Source organism: Salminus brasiliensis, chromosome 23 (genome assembly GCF_030463535.1).
Source record: "Salminus brasiliensis chromosome 23, fSalBra1.hap2, whole genome shotgun sequence".
Classification (NCBI taxonomy): domain Eukaryota; kingdom Metazoa; phylum Chordata; class Actinopteri; order Characiformes; family Bryconidae; genus Salminus; species Salminus brasiliensis.
The window spans coordinates 2,895,735-2,914,799 of NC_132900.1; the positions used below are offsets into that span (position 1 = coordinate 2,895,735).

At 45.5% G+C, this 19,065-nt stretch overlaps 1 protein-coding gene across 2 annotated transcripts in view; it reads right to left on the bottom strand.

The window, feature by feature from the left end:
* Positions 1–19,065, bottom strand: part of slc44a5a (solute carrier family 44 member 5a) — a 110,349-nt gene that overhangs the window by 26,139 nt on the left and 65,145 nt on the right. For both annotated transcript variants that reach the window (XM_072668582.1, XM_072668583.1), the window contains exons 2-3: positions 17,110–17,158; positions 3,400–3,473 (exon numbers count right to left, since the gene is read on the bottom strand). In XM_072668582.1, coding sequence (XP_072524683.1) covers positions 3,400–3,473; positions 17,110–17,158 — 123 coding nt within the window. The remainder of the gene's footprint in view (positions 1–3,399; positions 3,474–17,109; positions 17,159–19,065) is intronic.

The following is a 19,065-nucleotide window of genomic DNA, read 5'->3' on the forward strand; positions in this document are numbered from 1 at the left end:
GCTGAATAATGAGAGTTCAGTCATGGACCTGACAAACTGCCAAAAAAAAAAAGCTGAAAAACAGGCCGATTCCAAAACCCCAAAACTGTTACATCACAGTCTTGACACCCCAGCATTTACATAAACCCCACCCACTAGAGATATCCCTAGGTAAAGCTGGCGAAGCGGAGATTATCACCTCCAGCCAACCTGCTCACGTGGGGCTCACAGTGGGTGGACCGTGGGCTAGGTGGGTTCCAGGCAGGCATGGGTTCTGAGTAAGCTCACATGGGTCCCATCTAGGCCCATGTTGAACCCCTACTGGTCCCATCACTGACCCAGGTGGGCGTCCCTACGTGGAACCCGTGGACAAAACCTTCTGGTTCCCAGTTGGACTAGAACTAGACTAGGACAGATCCAACATGAAAATGCTGGGTTAGCTGGGTAGTTATGAGAATGCGGGTTGCTATGGGAACCAGGCCTTGTGACCACAGCTTTTCTTGTGAAAAACTGAGCGAGCCAGGGAAGCTAAAACCAAGCTACGCTATGTTATGCTGTACTACATGGCTCCTGTGAGCCACCGCAGTGCCGAAAATCATCCATAAAGGTTAAGTAACAGGGTGGTAAACAGGCTTGTAAAAATCACCAAAAAACAGGCCACTTCAAAATAAAAGTCACTAATACAGAAGGATAAGTAGACAATTTCAAAATAAAAGTGCCTAACAGAAACAAACAGACCGTGTCCAAATAAGGGTCACTAATGCCAACGAGCCAACCATGTCAAAATAAAAGTCACTAACACAAAAGAATAAACAGACCATTTCAAAATCAGTCACTAATACAAACAAACAAACAGACCATTTAATAATACAAATAGATTGTGTCAAAATAAGAGTCACTGATAATAAATAATGTTAATAACACTAATACACATGAATAAACAGACTGTCAAAATTAAAGTTCCTAATTTAAATAAACTATCAGACTATGCCACAATGAAAGCCGCTAAAACAAATAAAGAGATCCTGCCAAAATAAAAGTCACTTAGACAAAAACAAAGCAGCATTATGAAATACTCTCAAATGGAAATGGAGTCCAAAACCATGATCTGATCTGAACTAATTAACTGCTAAGTGGTGGGTGTTTGTTTCCATTCACTGTTAGCAACATTAGCTCCTTTTGTCTGAACTATTTCTTTAACAGTGAGCTTTCAGATGGAATTCCGGCCTTGCGGCTCTACGTTAGCGTAGCAGTGGGATTCTATCAAAGGGATTTCAGACAAAGGCTTATGCGCTCATAGCCCCTGGCTTATAGCGCCCCTTTTTGCACTTCAAACGGGATCTGCATTCATTCGGCCCACCCGCTGACACGAACAATGAAGTGTGGGACAGCAATAACTCTCGCTCACGGTCTCGATCCCGTGCTACGTTAGCGCTAAGAAGTCACCAAATTATTCGACATGTGCGTCTCCTGTCAAGTTGCTCTTCCTTCATTCAGTCAAAAACTTCAAAGCCTTGCAATTCAAAGACTAAGACGGATCTGGGCAGTCCAATAGGATTGGTCCAATCATTCCTGCTCAGGGTTCTACTAACACACTAGTCGCTGGTAGCTTCTGCTCATTATATCAATCATAAGACTAATGAAGCTCTCAAGCCAAGCTTGAAACAGGGTCCTGTCCAGGCATGGGGAGAGCCCTCTGGTCTCAGGACTGACCTAATACATCACAGTAGGGCTAGCTACATGCATTAGCATTAGCTTTAGCTGCTGAGAAGAAGAGGCAGCGAGAGGCAGAGGAGCACCTCATGGGGCCGAGGCGCATAAAATATTCATGGTCCTCTATCAGAGAAGATAGCAATGAACGCACACACTCTCTACAAAACACCCCACAGACAGAGGACAGATACACACACACACACACACATTTCCAAGCAAGCTCGCTCCCTCTCAATTTTTCGTCTGTTTTGACTGTTTCAATCAGGACAATCACTTTAAGCTCTCCGGCTCTGATGTTGCACTGATGCTCCCGTTGTTTCATCTTTTCCTCTCAAAGTTCTTAAGGGTCTTCAGAGAGAACCTCCGCTTTGATCAAAGCTATCTGAGCAGCTTTCCAGCCCGTAGGCCACAGCGGTACCTTACTGTAGCCACCTGTAACCTGGAACACCGGGCACACTACAGCCAGTCAGCTAAGTGAATGGGGAGATGGCCTGTTATAGCAATGTCTGCTAAAATCTTAAGCAGTCCAGTCCCGTGGGGTTTCCTGTCGGATGCGGCAGTGTAGGAAATGAAGGGAAATGAGGGACAACACACTTATCATGCTGATTTCTGCGAGCCAGCCTATGGGATTTGAGCAGTATGCTAACACGAAGCTAACGCCAATGCAGCACAACATTTTAGGCCGGTCTAGATTAGCCATGAACGTCCAAACAACTGCCCAAAAATGGACTAAAGTATTGGGACACCTGCTAATTCATTGTTTCTTCTAAAATCAAGGCTATTACAAATTGTTGATCCTGCTTTTGTTGGAGTAACTGTCTCTACTGTCCAGGGAAGAGTGTTCAAGGCATTGCTGTGAAGATCTGATTGCAATCCGTGACAAGAGTGTTAGTTAGTTAGTGAGGTCAGGATGTTGGATGGATGATCACCGCCCCACCTCATCTCCAACTCCCCAACTCCAGGAGCACCACCATCCATCATTCCAGAGAACACAGCTCTTCCACTGCTCCATAGCTCAATGCTTCTATTAGCCCACGCCTGCCATTAGGCAGCATGGTGCTAATAGGAGGTTTATTATCTGCTCCAGAGAGTCCTATTCTATTGGCAGTACTTTTTCTCTACGGGGGCTAGACAAGCTGTGCGTGTGTGTGTGTGTGTGTAAAGGGCCACATATGTAAGCAATAGGTGCAACTTAAAGTAGCTGAATAGATTCATGAGAAGGGTGTCCACAAATATTTGGACACACAGTGTATATTCAGATCTCTGCTGTATTGTAGCAGGGTAGAAAACTGAAATTTAAGCATTACATTTCAGCATGACCATCATGGTTAGAGACGTCCACCCCGTCCCCCCCTCTGTCCTCTCTGTCCCCTCCGTCCCCTCGCACCTCCTCAGTCCCGGGTAGTTTTGATTTCACTAGGTTTTGTGCTCGGCAAAGCTCACCAAAAACCACGAGTATTCAAATGATTGAGTCCAGCCCTGTGTTTTCCAGAACAGCATCGTCCCGCTGTTGGAGGCAAGGTGGGCTAACCTCTGTAGGACTTAATATTGCTTTCGGAATGATGGTAAACTTGGCCTTTATGCCTCTGCGGCAAAGTCTAAGGATGACTAATACCGTTCATTTCCCCACAGAAAGGCGAGCTTATGACTTCGGACCTGATTGAAAATGGACGAAAAAAAAAAAAAACCAAAAATGCGCCCACTCACCCACAGTGCCCAGCGCGACGTAGCCGAAGATGACAATGATGAAGAGCACACAGCACAGCACGTCCGTGCAGCTTCTGTAAAAGAGCAGAGGAGAGAGAGAGGGAGGGAAAATCTTCATCACTTGAGGAACCCTTGGGGAAAAAAACGAGTGGGGAAAGAGTTCGGAAGAGAGCAGAGCAGTCGTACTTCATCTCATGCTGGAGAGCGTTCGTCCTGTTATTCAAATCAGGCGGCTCATTCACGCGGCCGTTTATTGGGGAAGAAAATAAGAAGCTTTGCGTTTCTTTGGAAATAATCAGCAGGGTTTATTCCTGTGATCCTGTGATTGCAGTTTGTCTGATTAGAGCCTCCGTACAGCATGTATAGTAAGCCTAAAGAGAACAATGGGCAGCGGATACTGGAGAAAAGCCGACCACTGCAGGGGAGTCAATCTCAGGTCCTGCAGAGCAGAGTTTAGTGTTTAATTTGCTCCACACACACTTTCCAATCATCAAAAGCTCGGGGATTAGGTAATGAGCCGGATCAGTAGTGTTTACAGCCCAGGAACCCAGAACTACCGGTCTTCCAGAACTATTCAAGTGTCCACATTTCCCTGAAGTCCAATAACTAGGGAACTAACATACCATACTATAGCAGTAACACGAACCCTGGCCTGACCCGACCCTATCCCTAACCCCTAACCCTAACCATAGTCCTTACCTTAACTCTAGGCCTAAACCTAACCCTAGCCTGACCCTAACCCTAAACCTTGCCCTAAACCAAACCCTAGCCTGACCCTAACCCTAAACCTTGCCCTAAACCAAACCCTAGCCTGACCCTAACCCTAAACCTTGCCCTAAACCAAACCCTAGCCTAGCCCTAAACCTAACCCTAGCCTGACCCTAACCCTAGCCTGACCCCCAACACCTAGCCCTAAACCTAACCCTAGCCTGACCCTAACCCTAATCCTAAACCTTGCCCTAAACCTAACCCTAGCCTGACCCCAACCCTAAACCTTGCCCTAAACCTAACCCTAGCCTGACCCTAATCCTAAACCTTGCCCTAAACCAAACCCTAGCCTAGCCCTAAACCTAACCCTAGCCTGACCCTAACCCTAGCCTGACCCCCAACACCTAGCCCTAAACCTAACCCTAGCCTGACCCTAACCCTAATCCTAAACCTTGCCCTAAACCTAACCCTAGCCTGACCCCAACCCTAAACCTTGCCCTAAACCTAACCCTAGCCTGACCCTAATCCTAAACCTTGCCCTAAACCAAACCCTAGCCTGACCCCAACCCTAAACCTTGCCCTAAACCTAATCCACGCCTGACCCTAACCCTAAACCTTGCCATAAACCTAACCCACGCCTGACTCTAACCCTAAACCTAGCCCTAAACCTAACCCACGCCTGACCCCAACCCTAAACCTTGCCCTAAACCTAACCCTAGCCTGACCCTAACCCTAAACCTTGCCCTAAACCAAACCCTAGCTTGACCCTAACCCTAAACCTTGCCCTAAACCTAACCCTAGCCTGACCCCCAACACCTAGCCCTAACACTTATATACTGTAAGTGGAACTCGTGAAGACATCTCCAGACTGTTGAGCGTGTTACTGTATGGCCTTTTCGCTTCGCTATCGTGGCTCTATCGTAGTGTTCTTGGGAAACGGTCGAACGCTTAAGGGTTAAGAGCGAACGCTGCTCCTCAAATCCTCTCCATGGCTTTGTGAATATATAGCTTTGAAGTGTCTGTCAAGGCAGAGAGCTCATATCAGCAAGGTCATCACATGCTTCCAGGGAAAAACTCTAGAGATGGAACTGCAGATGCAAATCGTTGACAAGGACAGCAGTGTGGCATATTTGCTGAGTAGAGGAGAAAGAGAGAGAGAGAGCGAGGGAGACAGAGAGAGAGAGAGAGAGAGAGAGAGAGAGAGAGGGAGACAGAAAGAGAGAGAGAGAGAGAGAGAGAGAGAGAGAGAGAGAGACAGAGAGAGAGAGAGAGAGAGAGAGAATGTGACATACCATCATCTGTCAGGATGTTTACTGTTAGCTTTGGCCTAAAGAAGATAACGATGATGAGTTTGTGAAGCTTTCTGAGCACCATATCAGGGTGATTCTTCAATTAGGGGAACTTTCACGTCCACAGGTTTTAAATCCATAAGAAATCCAAAAGAAATAAATACTCAATTATATAAATATATTAGTTATTGCACTCAGAAAATATTACACAACAAATTTATTATGATTTCTTTTTTTATATATTTTAAACATTAATACTGTGCTACTTTGGCTTTGCCTCCGACCCAGGCTCCAGTTAAATGACAAAACTGACCCTGAAGCTACTGACCTTAACCTCTAGGCTATCAGCATCTCCAAAAAGGTCTGCATACCTGGTCAATGGATGTTTACGAGAAAATACACCTAGTCACTGTCAGGTCATACTACAGTTAACAAATGTACAATAAAAATAAACAGATATATTCAACAGTTTATACATTTACTGCAAAATATGACCAAAAATGTAATAAAATGTCATCATTATTTAATGGATGTAAAGTCTAAATTACTATAATTTTTTAAAAGTGGATGTTATACCAGCTGCTGAGTAGTGCTAGGAAATCCATGACCTCAGGTCTTTTCGTGTCGTTACATGTCATTACCAACACAAAACTGGTTGTGACGGTAATGATTCCAGGTGGCGGTAATGACAGGTTTTCATTTTCACCAATCAGTATCTTTCTAACTGCTTAGAAATGAAAGTTAAATGCAAACTACATGTCCTTTAAACTCATCTCAGTTTTCTTTTTTACTCAGTATGGCTGTAAGACCTTAAGCAGAATGTTGATCTGTGGAAAACTGGGGTATTTATTGAGCGTAGTCATTACCGTTTATACCGTCAAGGCAAAAAAGAAAAGTTGCCATAATTTATATGTAAAGAGCAGCTTATCCCAGCTGTTGAGTAGTGTTAGGAAATCCATATCCTCTGGTCCATCCTTTTTCCTGAAAAAGTGCAGACTGTCATTACCGCAGCACGTAATTATTATTACCAACTATTTTATTATTACCAATTACCAACACAAAACCCAGTATGGCCGTAAAAACCAGCAGAGTAGACCAGTAAAGGAAGAAAAGTTAGTTAGGCCTTCTCCAGTTGAAGGTAAAGGCAACTCCAGCTCCCAGGGAGAAGAGAAGGGCCTTGTTCAAGTGCCCATCAGTGGCAGCTTGCCGAGCCCAGGTATCGAACCCACAACCCGGTCATCAATAGCCCACCACTGCTCAGTTCCTACAGGAGTCTCCGTAGTTACTCGAGTAATACACCTAAGTGTGTGATAAGCCTTTCTTAATTAAGGGGTTAAAGCATGTAATTTGTCCTGACATAATTAAAACGAAATTATTATTATTATTTAAGTTAAGCTGGTAAACAGAGCCCCCAATAGAAGAATCACCCTTTAAAGGAAAAGGCCAAACTGACCAAACCCACTAATAACACAGCTAACAGTGAATGGGAGATAGTAGGCACCAGGCATTAGCGTGATCATTTGTCATGCTAATTGGTGGCCATTGACTTTCTTTCGCTGCGAGCCGCATTATCTTTTCTGACCCGACTATTCATACTTCAACCCTGGACATCTGCTGCTGTCCCCTGTGGGCCCGGCTCAACACAGTAAGCGTAGAAGTGTCTGTTCCTGCTGGCCAGGGGAATGCCTGGAGAGATTCCTCTGATCGCTCTCTCTCTTTCTCTTCTGTTATAACTCCCACTTGGACGCCCACAGCAAAGCCTTGCCTTAAGCCCAACCTGAGTTTTCTGCTGGGTTTGAGAATCGCTCGCCCTTTACCGTGAAGGAGTGCAGGACGGCGTAAAGCCCAGTGTAAACCTGTAAAGACTGCTCCGCTCTGAAATGATACCAAATGATGGGATCTAGATGGACTCTAGATATGGTTCCACACTAGGAAGAACCAACACGAACCCCTGAGAGGAACCTAGACTCACTAAGAAGCTAGGAAGAACTCTTGAGAGGAACCAAGAAATAGGGAAGATCCAATGAGAGAACCCAGACTCAGAAGGATAAACTCTAAATCTAAGAGCATAAGGAAGAACCACCAAGTGTAACCAAGAACCACTGAGAGGAACCGGAACTAGACGTACTAAGACTCAAAAGAAGACATGACTTAAGAGCATGAGGAACCATAGAAGGAACCAAGACTCCATAGGAGATGTGGAAGTGGTTGGTGTAGCGCAAGACATAACACCACTACATCACTGCCAGTGAGCTATTACACCATGTGGGAGGCCGGGGTTCGATTACCAGTCTGGGTGCTCTACCAGAGTCTTTGGGCAAGACTCCCAACACTGCATTGGCCCACCTCTATAGTACGAGTAACCTTAAAAGTCGCTCAGGATAAATGCTGTAAATGTGACCAATGAAAGAGTCAAGACTCGAAATGGGAAACTCTCTCCAGTGGGAGGAACCAACACTCAATATGAGGCATTTTCTTAGAAACAAGGACGACCTACTACTTTTACATTTGCGGCATTTATCAGATGCTCTTCTCCAGAGCGACTTACAAAAAAGCTTCACTGTTTACTCAAGAAGAACCTCAGCTAGTTTCAATAGACTAAAAATTCAAAGATCCTCTAATCTTAGACTCTACTAAACACAAGTCAATATGGAGGCCATAGTACTCTTCGCCTGAGTACTCTCAAAAGAGGAGGGTCTTCAGTCTGGGTTTGAAGACAGCGAGTGTTGGACTCTGCTGTTCGGACACCCAGGGTGAAGTTTGTTCCACCACCACACGGTGCAGGACAGAAAAAAGTCTGGACGCTCGTCTTCCACGGATCTTAAAGGATGGTCGAGCCGTATTTGAAGCTGGAAGGTCTCTTGATGCAGATCGGCTTTTGACCATCGCCATCAAGTACGGAGGAGCTGGCTGGGGCTGTCCAGTCTTGGCTTTGTAGGCCAGAGTCAGGGGTTTGAAAAATTAATAAAACATGAGGACGAACCAATGACCAAAACCCCAGGACCAAAGTCCCCAAGAGCGCGAAAAAGAACCATTGAGAGGATCCGAAACTCCTGAAGAGCATTAAGAACTCAAAAGCAGAAGCCATTCTCTCGGCCACTTCTGAATCTGGATTCACAGCTTTATCCAACACAGAGAGGGAAAACACATGAAGCGATGTTCACAAATAAGAAACCAAAGTTTTCCCAGAGCTGCTTTGAGGTGTTGGTTGAAAGCCAGATCAGTTGCTATAGAGCCAGCATCTCAGCACGGCTCCACATATGGCGTGACTGTGGGATTTGGCACAGTTACTCAAGGTCCATTATTCTTCAAACATCAAGAAAAAACTTCCTTTGAGGACCAATTCCTCAAATAACTCAAGTTGTGATCAACAGTGTTGACAGAAAGTTGCTTGGTGAAATTTCACCGATACCCAAACTGCTAGACCATGTCTTCTCCAGAGCGACTTACAAAAGTGCTTCACTGTTTACTCAAGAAGAACCTCAGCTAGTTTCAATAGACTAAAAACTCTGAGATCCTCTAATCTTAGACTCTACTAAACACAAGTCAATATGGATACCATAGAACTCTTCTTTTCGCCTGAGTACTCTCAGAAGAGGTCGGTCTTCAGTCTGGGTTTGAAGACAGCGAGCGTTGGACTCTGCTGTTCGGACACCCAGGGGAAGCTCGTTCCACCACTTCGGTGCAGGACAGAGATCCATGGATCTTAAAGGATGGCGGGTCGAGCCGAGCCGTACTTGAAGCTGGAAGGGCTCTCGGTGCAGATCAGCTTTTGACCGTCGCCTCAAGTACTGGTGGAGGGGCTGGGTGGTCCAGTCTTGGCTTTGTAGGCCAGCGTCAGGGAGAAGAAGGGTCGAATTGTCACCGAATTGCACTGAAGCTTCAAGACTAGCTGGTCATACTGGTGGACCAGTGTGGACATATTAACTGACTAGCTAGCAGAAACGAAAACATACCCTCAAGAGCCAAGCTGGACAACCAGCTGAACCAGCTTGAGCTGGCCAGGCTGTTAGGAGGGTTGTATCTACTGGGATCTCCAAAGGAACAGGGGTGGCAAGGTTGCTTCAGCTGGAAGTTCTATATCCATTACATGCATTGACCCGTATGAGGTTAATCTCACCCACAAACTAGTTGCTATCTACTCCATAAGCATCTTCAGCTTCTGCACCGTAAGACCTTTCTATGCCAGCTCTAAGCCTCCACACGCCAAGGGTAGAGACTAAACCCTAATTAACTGAGGTCAATCCAACTCCACGAGTGACACCTTCCACACAGTGGGTCTATAAATGGCCCCCAGAGGCCAGGAGGGATTTCTCAACTGTTCGCTTTACATGCTAAGCCGATCAGAGCTCATTAGAAATGCCTTGCAGCAGGTGGGCCAGTGCTGTATCTCTGACTGAGCTCAGAATAAGCACACTGATCACACTGCCACAACATTTCTGACCCACAGAGCTGCTTAGAGAAGGCGGCGTGACACTGGGGCATTGTTCCGTGGTTCTTTAATTAAATAGCCGTTGTAAAAATGATGCTTCAGCAAAGAAACAGAAACAATTGATGAGCACATTCACCCCTGTACGTGTTATTTAACCAATGGCAAAGTCATGGTTGGCATTTGTGTGTTTACAGAGTCATTTGCATATGAGATGTTTGATGAGAGGTCACTATGACCAGAGGATCGCTTGTTCGAATCCCGGTCATGCTGCAAGTCATCGGCAGTCGGGGCCTGAAAGAGCACAATTGGCCTCTCTCTTTCCGGGTTGGGTAGATTTTCTCACTTTCTCCCCACATCACTCCAGAGTGTGGTGCTGGCCGGCACTGGCATCTGCTGGCAGGTGCATCAGAGCCGGGTACACAACGCTAATAGCAGCTGGCTGGATGTCCATATTTGTCTGTATATCATCAAACACATAAGATATATAAGATATATTTATTCAAAATAACAATGGCTGGATGAACAGTGCTATTTGCATATGAGATGTTTGATGAGAGGTCACTATGACCAAAGGATCGCTTCGAAGTTCGAATCCCGGTCATGCTGCAAGCCATCGGCAACCGGGACCTGATAGAGCACAATTGATTGGCCTTGCTCTTTCCGAGTTGGGTAGATGGCACTTTCGCCCCACATTACTCCAGTGTAGTGCTGGCTGGCACTGGCGTCTGCTGGCTGGTGCATCAGAGAGTCGAGTACACAACGCTATTAGCTAACGCTAACAGCAGCTGGCTGGATGTCCATATTTGTCCACATAACACATAAGATATATAAGATATATTTATTCAAAATAACAACAAACATTTATGTACAGATTTTATTATTTATCTGCATCCCTAAGTTTTGACCTACCACCCCGTCACGCTAGCTTATTTTGTCTGTAAATAATGTACTGTTGCTTTAAATGACATAGTGCAGAGGAAGTGACATCATTTGAGACTTTGGAGCAGCCACATATTTTTAATTAGCCCCAAAGAAGCAAATTTCAGATAGCAAAGGTGTCCTGGGGCTACATTTAGTGGCCAGTTTGGATGACATTTACTACCCTGTCACATACCACCCTGTCACATACCACCCCGTCACGTTATTATCAATATGTCTCCCACGTCCTAAGAGAAAAAATCATATTAATAAGGATTTATTAATGTCTGAGATGTGAAGATATCATTTAGGATAAACTAAAGTGTTTGCTCTCGGAAATGGCATTGAATGACTCAACCCTTAGGCTTGCGCTGAAGCTAATCCTGGAAACTTATTAGCAGGCCCATTAGCGTGATGCTAACTGCATGTGTAAATCATCACACACTCCTCAGACTGTGTGAAGGTGTTCAGCAATCTCTAATAGTCTTGTTTGTGTGGTTTCTGACGCTGTACGACTCACCAGTATCTATAAACGTCAACTACATGATGCTAGCATAGCTAAAAACGACAGCAGCCATCCTGATCCCTGATTTGCGACTTTCTGATTTTCATGGATAGCAGTGAGTCATGCAGATATATTTATTTAAAAAAACAACAAACATTTTTGTGCAGATTTGATCATTTATCTGAATCCCTCAGTTTGACCTACCACCCCGTCACGCTAGCTTATTTTGTCTGCAAATAATGTATTTTTGCATGAAATGACATCATTTGAAACTTTAGCAGCCAAATATATTATATTAGCCTCAAAGGTGCTAATTTCAGATAGCAAAGATGTCCTTTGGCTACATTTGGGATAAGCGTTAAGAGTTTCCCCCAAACGATCTCTTCAAAATATGGCTACAGAAGCTATCCTTCAGCTATGCTTCAGTTAGCTTTCTGTACGCCTGTACGCTAACCCTTTACTTACGCAACAATTGCATAAGACTGCATGACCGTGGCTCGAGTGCAGGAGTATTAGGATCATGGTAACTGCTGGAGACCACTTACGGTGATTTTAGCACTACGACACTTTTAGAAAGCTAAACTCAGGTGCTTTCCGAGCAGTCACTGTCCCATGGGCTGAGGCTGCCTTCACTAGCATTCAGCTCAGACCAGACACAGTAGACTTTAACAAACAGCCTTCACTTGCTGAATAATTCAGAGAGATTTTTTCCCCTGCCCTGTTAGGACTTGCACTCGCTGCCACATTCAGATCCACACTCATGGATCAGCTCTGGCCTCCATCACCCTGCTGGTCTCCGGCTGATTTTGATTTTCTCCTCACCTCCTCACCATCTCTGCTTTTTTTGGATTGGGAGGCCACACGAGAGATCTGGAACTAACCCTTTTGGTTTGGGGGGCTGGGAATGTGTGTGGATTGGGCTGAAGTGTATGCTTTTCATTTGCAGTATTGCAGTGGTGGTGTCTAATCTAGAGCAGTGGGTATAGATTTTAAGCTGTCAATCAAATTGAAGTTCATTTATTACATACATAGTCATACAACGGTCCTGTGGTTGACCAGCTTGATCATACTGGTGAACCAGCTTGGTCATGCTGGTCATAATGGTCAACCACCTTAGTCAAGCTGATTGAACAGCTTGGTTATTCTAGTCATGCTTGTCAACCACCTTGGTCCACCACTTTGGTTTCTGGTTGACCAGCTCAGTCACACTGTTCGCAATGGACTTGTTGATCGACCAGCTTGGTCATGCTGGTCATAATGGTCAACCACCTTAGTCAAGCTGATTGAACAGCTTGGTAATTCTGGTCCAACTGGTCAGCCACTTTGGTTTCTGGTTGACCAGCTCGGTCACGCTGTTCGCAATGGACAACTACCTTGGTCATACTGATCAACCACCTCAGTCATGCTGATTGAACAGCTTGGTTATTCTGGTCATGCTTGTCAACCACCTTGGTCCAACTGGTCAACCACTTTGGTTTCTGGTTGACCAGCTCAGTCACACTGTTCGCAATGGACTTGTTGATCGACCAGCTTGGTCTTTCTGGTCATACTGGTCAACTACCTTAGTCATGCTGGTCACAAAGCTTGGTCATGTTGCTGAACCAGCTTGGTCATGCTGGTCATGCTGGTCAACCAGATTGCTTATACTAGTCAACCACCTTGCTCATGCTGGTCAATTGCCTTGGTCCTACTGGTCAACTACCTTGGACATACTGGTCAACCACGTTAGTCATGCTGATCGACCAGCTTGGTAATTCTGGTCATGCTGGTTAACCACTTTGGCCCTACTGGTCAACTACCTTGGACATACTGGTCAACCACCTTAGTCATGCTGATTGAACAGCTTGGTTATTCTAGTCATGCTGGTTAACCACCTTGGTCCAACTGGTCAACCACTTTGGTTTCTGGCTGACCAGCTCGGTCACACTGTTCACAGTGGACAACTACCTTGGTCATACTGGTCAACCACCTTAGGCATGCTGGTCACAAAGCTTGGTCATGTTGCTGAACCAGCTTGGTTATGCTGATCATGCTGGTCAACCAGATTGCTCATACTAGTCAACCACCTTATTCATGCTGGTCAACCACCTTGGCCCTACTGGTCATTCTGGTCAACCAGATTGGACACTAGTCAACCACCTTGCTCATGCTGGTCAACCAGCTTGGTCCTACTGGTCAACTACCTTGGACATACTGGTCAATCACCCTAGTCATGCTAATTGACCAGCTTGGTAATTCTGGTCATGCTGGTCAACTACCTTGGCCATGATGGTTGACCAGCTTGTTCATGTTGTCCACAGCGGACAACTACTGGGACATACTGGTCAACACCTTGGTCATGCTTGTCGACCAGCTTTGACCAGCTGGTTGATTAGCCTGGTCAGGTTGTTCGGGCATGTACAGCATGAAATGGACAACATGTATTTCAAAAATAAAATAATTAATATGTGTTGTTCCTTTTGTTATTATCATAAAAAAATAAATCCCTTATTCAATGAGAATATTGATTATTAATTTAATTGACGAGAGGGAGAGAGCTGAACCAACTTTCGAAGTCAAATAAGTTCACAAATTGTTCGATATTAGCTTTCATGCTTTTTTTTTAAAACAGTGTAATTTCCCTGCTGAAACACAGGCGTTATCAATTTCCAATTATGAAAACATAACAGGTCTAGCAATTTGACACGGCGGGCAGAAGAAAGCAGAGAGCAGAGATGAACAGAGCCCCCAAAACAAAATCAAAAATAATATCTGAAAGAACATTAACATTACTCCACGTCGCGTCTCGGAAGTCTCGGCTGATTTTGCGGCTCCTGAGAGAGGGCGAAAGAAAAAAAAAGCAGGCCGAGGCTCCTGCATAACCGCTTTGCTGTTGGTGGGGGATCTATAATTACATCTCCAGCCATCAAGAGGCAATCTCTTCCATCTCTTTCCACTTCAAGGGAGTCTTACAGGGACTGAGCAGGAATTTAAATGACCGAGGCATTCAAGTCTCTGCCGGGGAAAATTATTCATCCCTAATTTACTCAGATCGCTGCTAAAACGTGAGGGATGGAGATTCGAGACTAATGCATCTCGCTTGGGCTTCCCTGACGTGTAATTACATTGTAACAAATGGCTTATTAATTGCCCGTGATAATCTTCACAACACCCTAAGGCAAAGATAAATACCACTGTTCATCATCGTGTTCACAAGGGACTCACTAGTCCGAGATAATCAAGACGGAGACACCTGCGCTGTAAAAACGCCCGGTCAGTCCAGCCCAGGTCTAACGACTAGTGGCTGCACATCGTCACATTTTTACAACCAGCCACCTCGGTGCTCCAAGCAGCCGACTGCTTCACGTTCACAGTAGATAATGAAATACAAGAGGGTTCTGGGCATCGACAGGCCCCTGAAGACCTCAAATATCTCAAATTAGCTAACAGACAAAAGTATTGGGACACCTGCTCATGCACGGCTTCTTCTGAAATCAAGGGTATTAAAAAGAGTGTTGGAGTAACTGTCTCTACTGTCCAGGGAAGTATTGCTGTGAGGATTGGATTGCACTCAGCAACAAGAGCAGGGTTAATGAGGTCAGAATGTTGGATGACCACCACCCCACCTCATCCACAACTATATAGCATCCATTGTTCCAGAGAATGCAGTGCTAAGGTAGTGCTTCACAACAATGCTTCACAGCTCAATGCCAGGTTGAGCTGTGGAGTGGTGGTCATCCAATGTTCCAGAGAACACAGGGCCAAAGGGGGAGCTCTATACCCCTCTAGCCCACGCCTGGCATTGAGCTGTGGAGCATTGGTAACTACCCTAGCCCTGTGTTCTCTGGAACGATGGATGGTATTGAGTTGAGGAAGAGGTGGGGTGGTGGTCATCCAACGTTCCAGAGAACACAGGGCTAAGGTAGTTCACACGGCTCCACAGCTCAATGCCAAGGGGGGGCTCTATACCCCTCTAGCCCACATGGTGCCAATAGGTTTATCTGTTGATCTGCTCCAGAGGGTCCTATTCTGTGGGTGGTACTTCTCTACAGGAACTAGACAAGCTGTGTGTGTGTGTGTCAGCTAGATTAGCTAAAGGGGTGTCCACAAACATTTGGACACATAGCGTACCAAAGTGCTTGGCATGTCCGAAACAGCGTTAACAGACAGTGCAATGACTCAGGCCTGCAGTTAGCACCATGCTGCTAACTGACTATGCTAATCCACTTCCGTTACCTGTTAGCCACATTAGCATCAGCGCTCCAGCGCAGGAATAAAGGGCCAAACCTGCTGCTGCTGCTGCTGCTGCTGGATGATCAATTGCTTTTGGGTTAAGGGAACGTGTGTAAATTAGATTATTCTTTTGCAGAACGGAGAAACACACACACTCCTACACACACTCACACACACCTCTCCTCCTCTCTTCTCTTTCTCTGAGCAACACATCGAGCGCCGCGCTCCCAGCCAGCTGCAATTAGGGAAGTGAGCAGGGCATTCATTCTTTATTTAACAGCCCACTGTCACTCTATCTGGGTTACTGGGCCTGCATTTGCCGGCTGACCTGCTCTTGGACTGATTCACAGCCTCAAGTCGTCCCAGCCTCGCCTTAACGGCTAACACACACTTATTTGCGGCTGAAATGACGACAGGTGTGGAATGGTGTGGTCATATGAGTCACTGCAGAACACTGGAGGATTCGATTTGCACTGATTTCGAGCTAAGAAAAGGCGAAGCGCGGCTAAACCCGACTCCCGGGCTGTGGTGGCTGAAATTGTAGTTGTGGAAATTCTTGCGTGCGCTTAATAATCCTGCTGGTCAACCAGCTTGGTCATGCTGGTTGGGTAGGCAGGTCAAGCTGTTCATGCCGACCGGCCTAACCACCTTGCTGGCCAGGCTGTTCTTGTTCAGCAGGGTAGTAACACATAAAAATAGAGCTCATAGAAAGATAACTCCATCGCTATGGTAACAATGTAAGGTTCTATTACAGGTCATCTGTAAGCACTCATTAAACCAAAGACAACAGAAAGTGGCCTTTTTATCAGAAACCCCACCTTGCTTTTATACAGGTAGAGACTGCAGCTCAGGTGTGGATATGCACTCTATGACCTTCATTAGGGGTTAGTTTTTGACCACAGAGATGCTCTTGGCTGGATTTTGTAACCAAGCAGTGATACCCGATGTGCATACTCACGCTAGCATCACATAATATCCGGTCAACAGCGGTTACGGTGGTCAGATACTGACCAATGGTGAATGCGGTGCGACAGTGGTCATTGGTCATCCGTATAGTGTATATATGAGGTAGGTAGAGTCCACAAGACCTCTCAAGGGGTCTGTCTGTGGTATCTGACACCAAGACAAGACGTTAGCAGGAGGTCCTTTAAGTCCTGGAAGTTGTAAGGTAAGACCTCCATGGATTGCATCAGTGAGTCTTAGGTGCCCATGACCCTGTTGTCCTTCCTTGGAGCATTTTTGGTAGGTACTGTCTGACCACTGCATATCGGCAACACCTCACAAGACCTGCCTGATGTTTTGGAGAACAAGTCTGACTCGTCTAGACATCCCAATCTTGTCTATCTCGTCAAAATGGCTCAAAAAATTGTTCATACAACTGGCTGTAGATGAAGATAATCAATGTTATTCACCTCACATGGTACTAATGTTATGGCTGATCAATGTATTTTAGCATTGTTTTTTGTGACATCACAAACATTTTCAAACTTTAACAGCATTTACGTATGACATCAAATTTCTAAAATAAATATATAGTGGAAAATGTGTCTTCTGGTGCCCAGAAACTGACCAATGATGAATAGGGTGTCCACAAATGACCTACATGTCACATGAGTCACGTGTATAGTGTAAATAAGGTCATTTACCTATTATGAACAGGTCCTCTGAACGTTGGGTCAAACTTGCGTGGTTCTCCTATGGAAGAGAAAAGAATCTGCTGTTAAAATAGGGTCATTATTTGACATAAGTATTGAGACACCTGCTCATTCATGGCTTTTTCCAAAATCAGGCTATTAAAAAGAGTTTCTCCGGCTTCTGTTGGAGTAACCGTCTCTACTGTCCAGGGAAGAAGAAGAAGGACACTTTCTACTAGATTTTGGAGGAGCATTGCTGTGAGGATTTGACTGCATTCAGCAACGAGAGTTTTATAGAGCATTTATAAAGTGTTATATATTATAACTTCCCAACACCATCAACCATTCTAGAGAACACAGTCACAGCCTTTTCCCACTTTTAGCCCACGCCTGACATTAGGCATGGTGGCAGGCATACTTGTCTACAGGGACTACAGACAGACAGACATGTACATGTGCATTTGCACATCTGTATTTAGCACAATCCGCAACGGGTACAACTTAACATAGCCGAATGCATTCGTTAGAAGGGGTGTCCACAAACATTTGGACATGTAGACATGAGACAGCGGCCAGGCCAATAGATCTGAGCTGTATGTTAGTATTATTGCCTAAACTTTGCCTTTAAAAGGAAGCGTGATGCTTGATTACGAGCTTGAAGCCCAAACCCGAACACGGTGATGCACCGAATTACACATGGTGTCATTTTATGTCCCAGCTGTCAACACCGCCACACACACACACACACACCGTCACGGTCCAGGTAGCTCCAGACTCACAGGGCATGCTCTAATGAGAAGATGCTGCTCCATCTGTTTGAGACTAATAACATCCTCGGTAAGTTTTCTCCCTTTCTCCTCCTATAAGGAGACTACAGCTGGGAACAGACAAACAAATCACGCCAAAATGCTTTGCTGCTTCAAAAAGCAGCTCCTCATTAATAATTCTGTGTCATTTCCCAGACACGCACAGCCTCCGCTGGTAGCAAACAGCTCTTGGTCCTCTCAGCTATCTCCAGAGTCTGCGCCGACAATGTGATGAATGAGCGAAGAACAAGCTCTTTGTGGTTCCGCAAGTGCAATTAAAGCAGTGCTAAAGTTGCTAATGTTGTCTTTTCATCTTTGCCTGCCTTCATCAGCTAATTTGTAAAGTCCAAAGCTGCCAGTCATAATCGGCAGTCGCTCCCCACGTTCTCCACAAATCACTACCTGGGTCCATGGGAATGTCTGAAGATCATACATCTTCTTAAATGCGCTTATTTCTCTCTTTCTTTCAAAGAACCCCAATTTCTACCCTATCTGAAAGCCCCCCTCATCACTCGAAACACAGCATATATACGAAGCCAGCCAGCTAACAAGCTAACCAACGTCTCACTAGGAGCGATGTGGGGAGGAAAGGCCATCGACCCACCCCTGAGAGAGCAACGCCAGCTGTGCTCCCTCTGACTCCAGCTGCTGATGGCAAGGTAGCACAACCCAGGGATGCTCGGATCATAGGACCCACTGGACACCTATGATCCTGTTGCCAGTTCACCTGCTGTCCTTCCTTAAAGCACTTTTGGTAGGCACTGTCCCACAAGACCTGCTTGATGTTCTGGAGATGTTCTGACCCAGTCTGACTCGTCTAGAAACTCACATGTTTGGTTCTTGTCAAAGTGTCTCAGATTCTTAGGCTTGACCATTTTTCTATATTTCCACCCTTCCATCACCTTCAAGAATGGACTGTTGACTTGCTGCCTAATATGTAGATCCACCCCTTGACCAAAACCCATTCAAGGAGGAGGGATACATGCAGGTGCTTTGAGGCAAAGTAGTCCCCAAGGAAAGCTCAGAAGACATGTGTAGGCTCACTGGTGGGTTTGGATAGTAAATAAAACGACTATATTAATGCTGTAGTCACGGCGACTGACATCTGGTGCCATTCACCACCAAAATGTACAGCAATCTGAGCTGGTACGGTTCTCGGCAC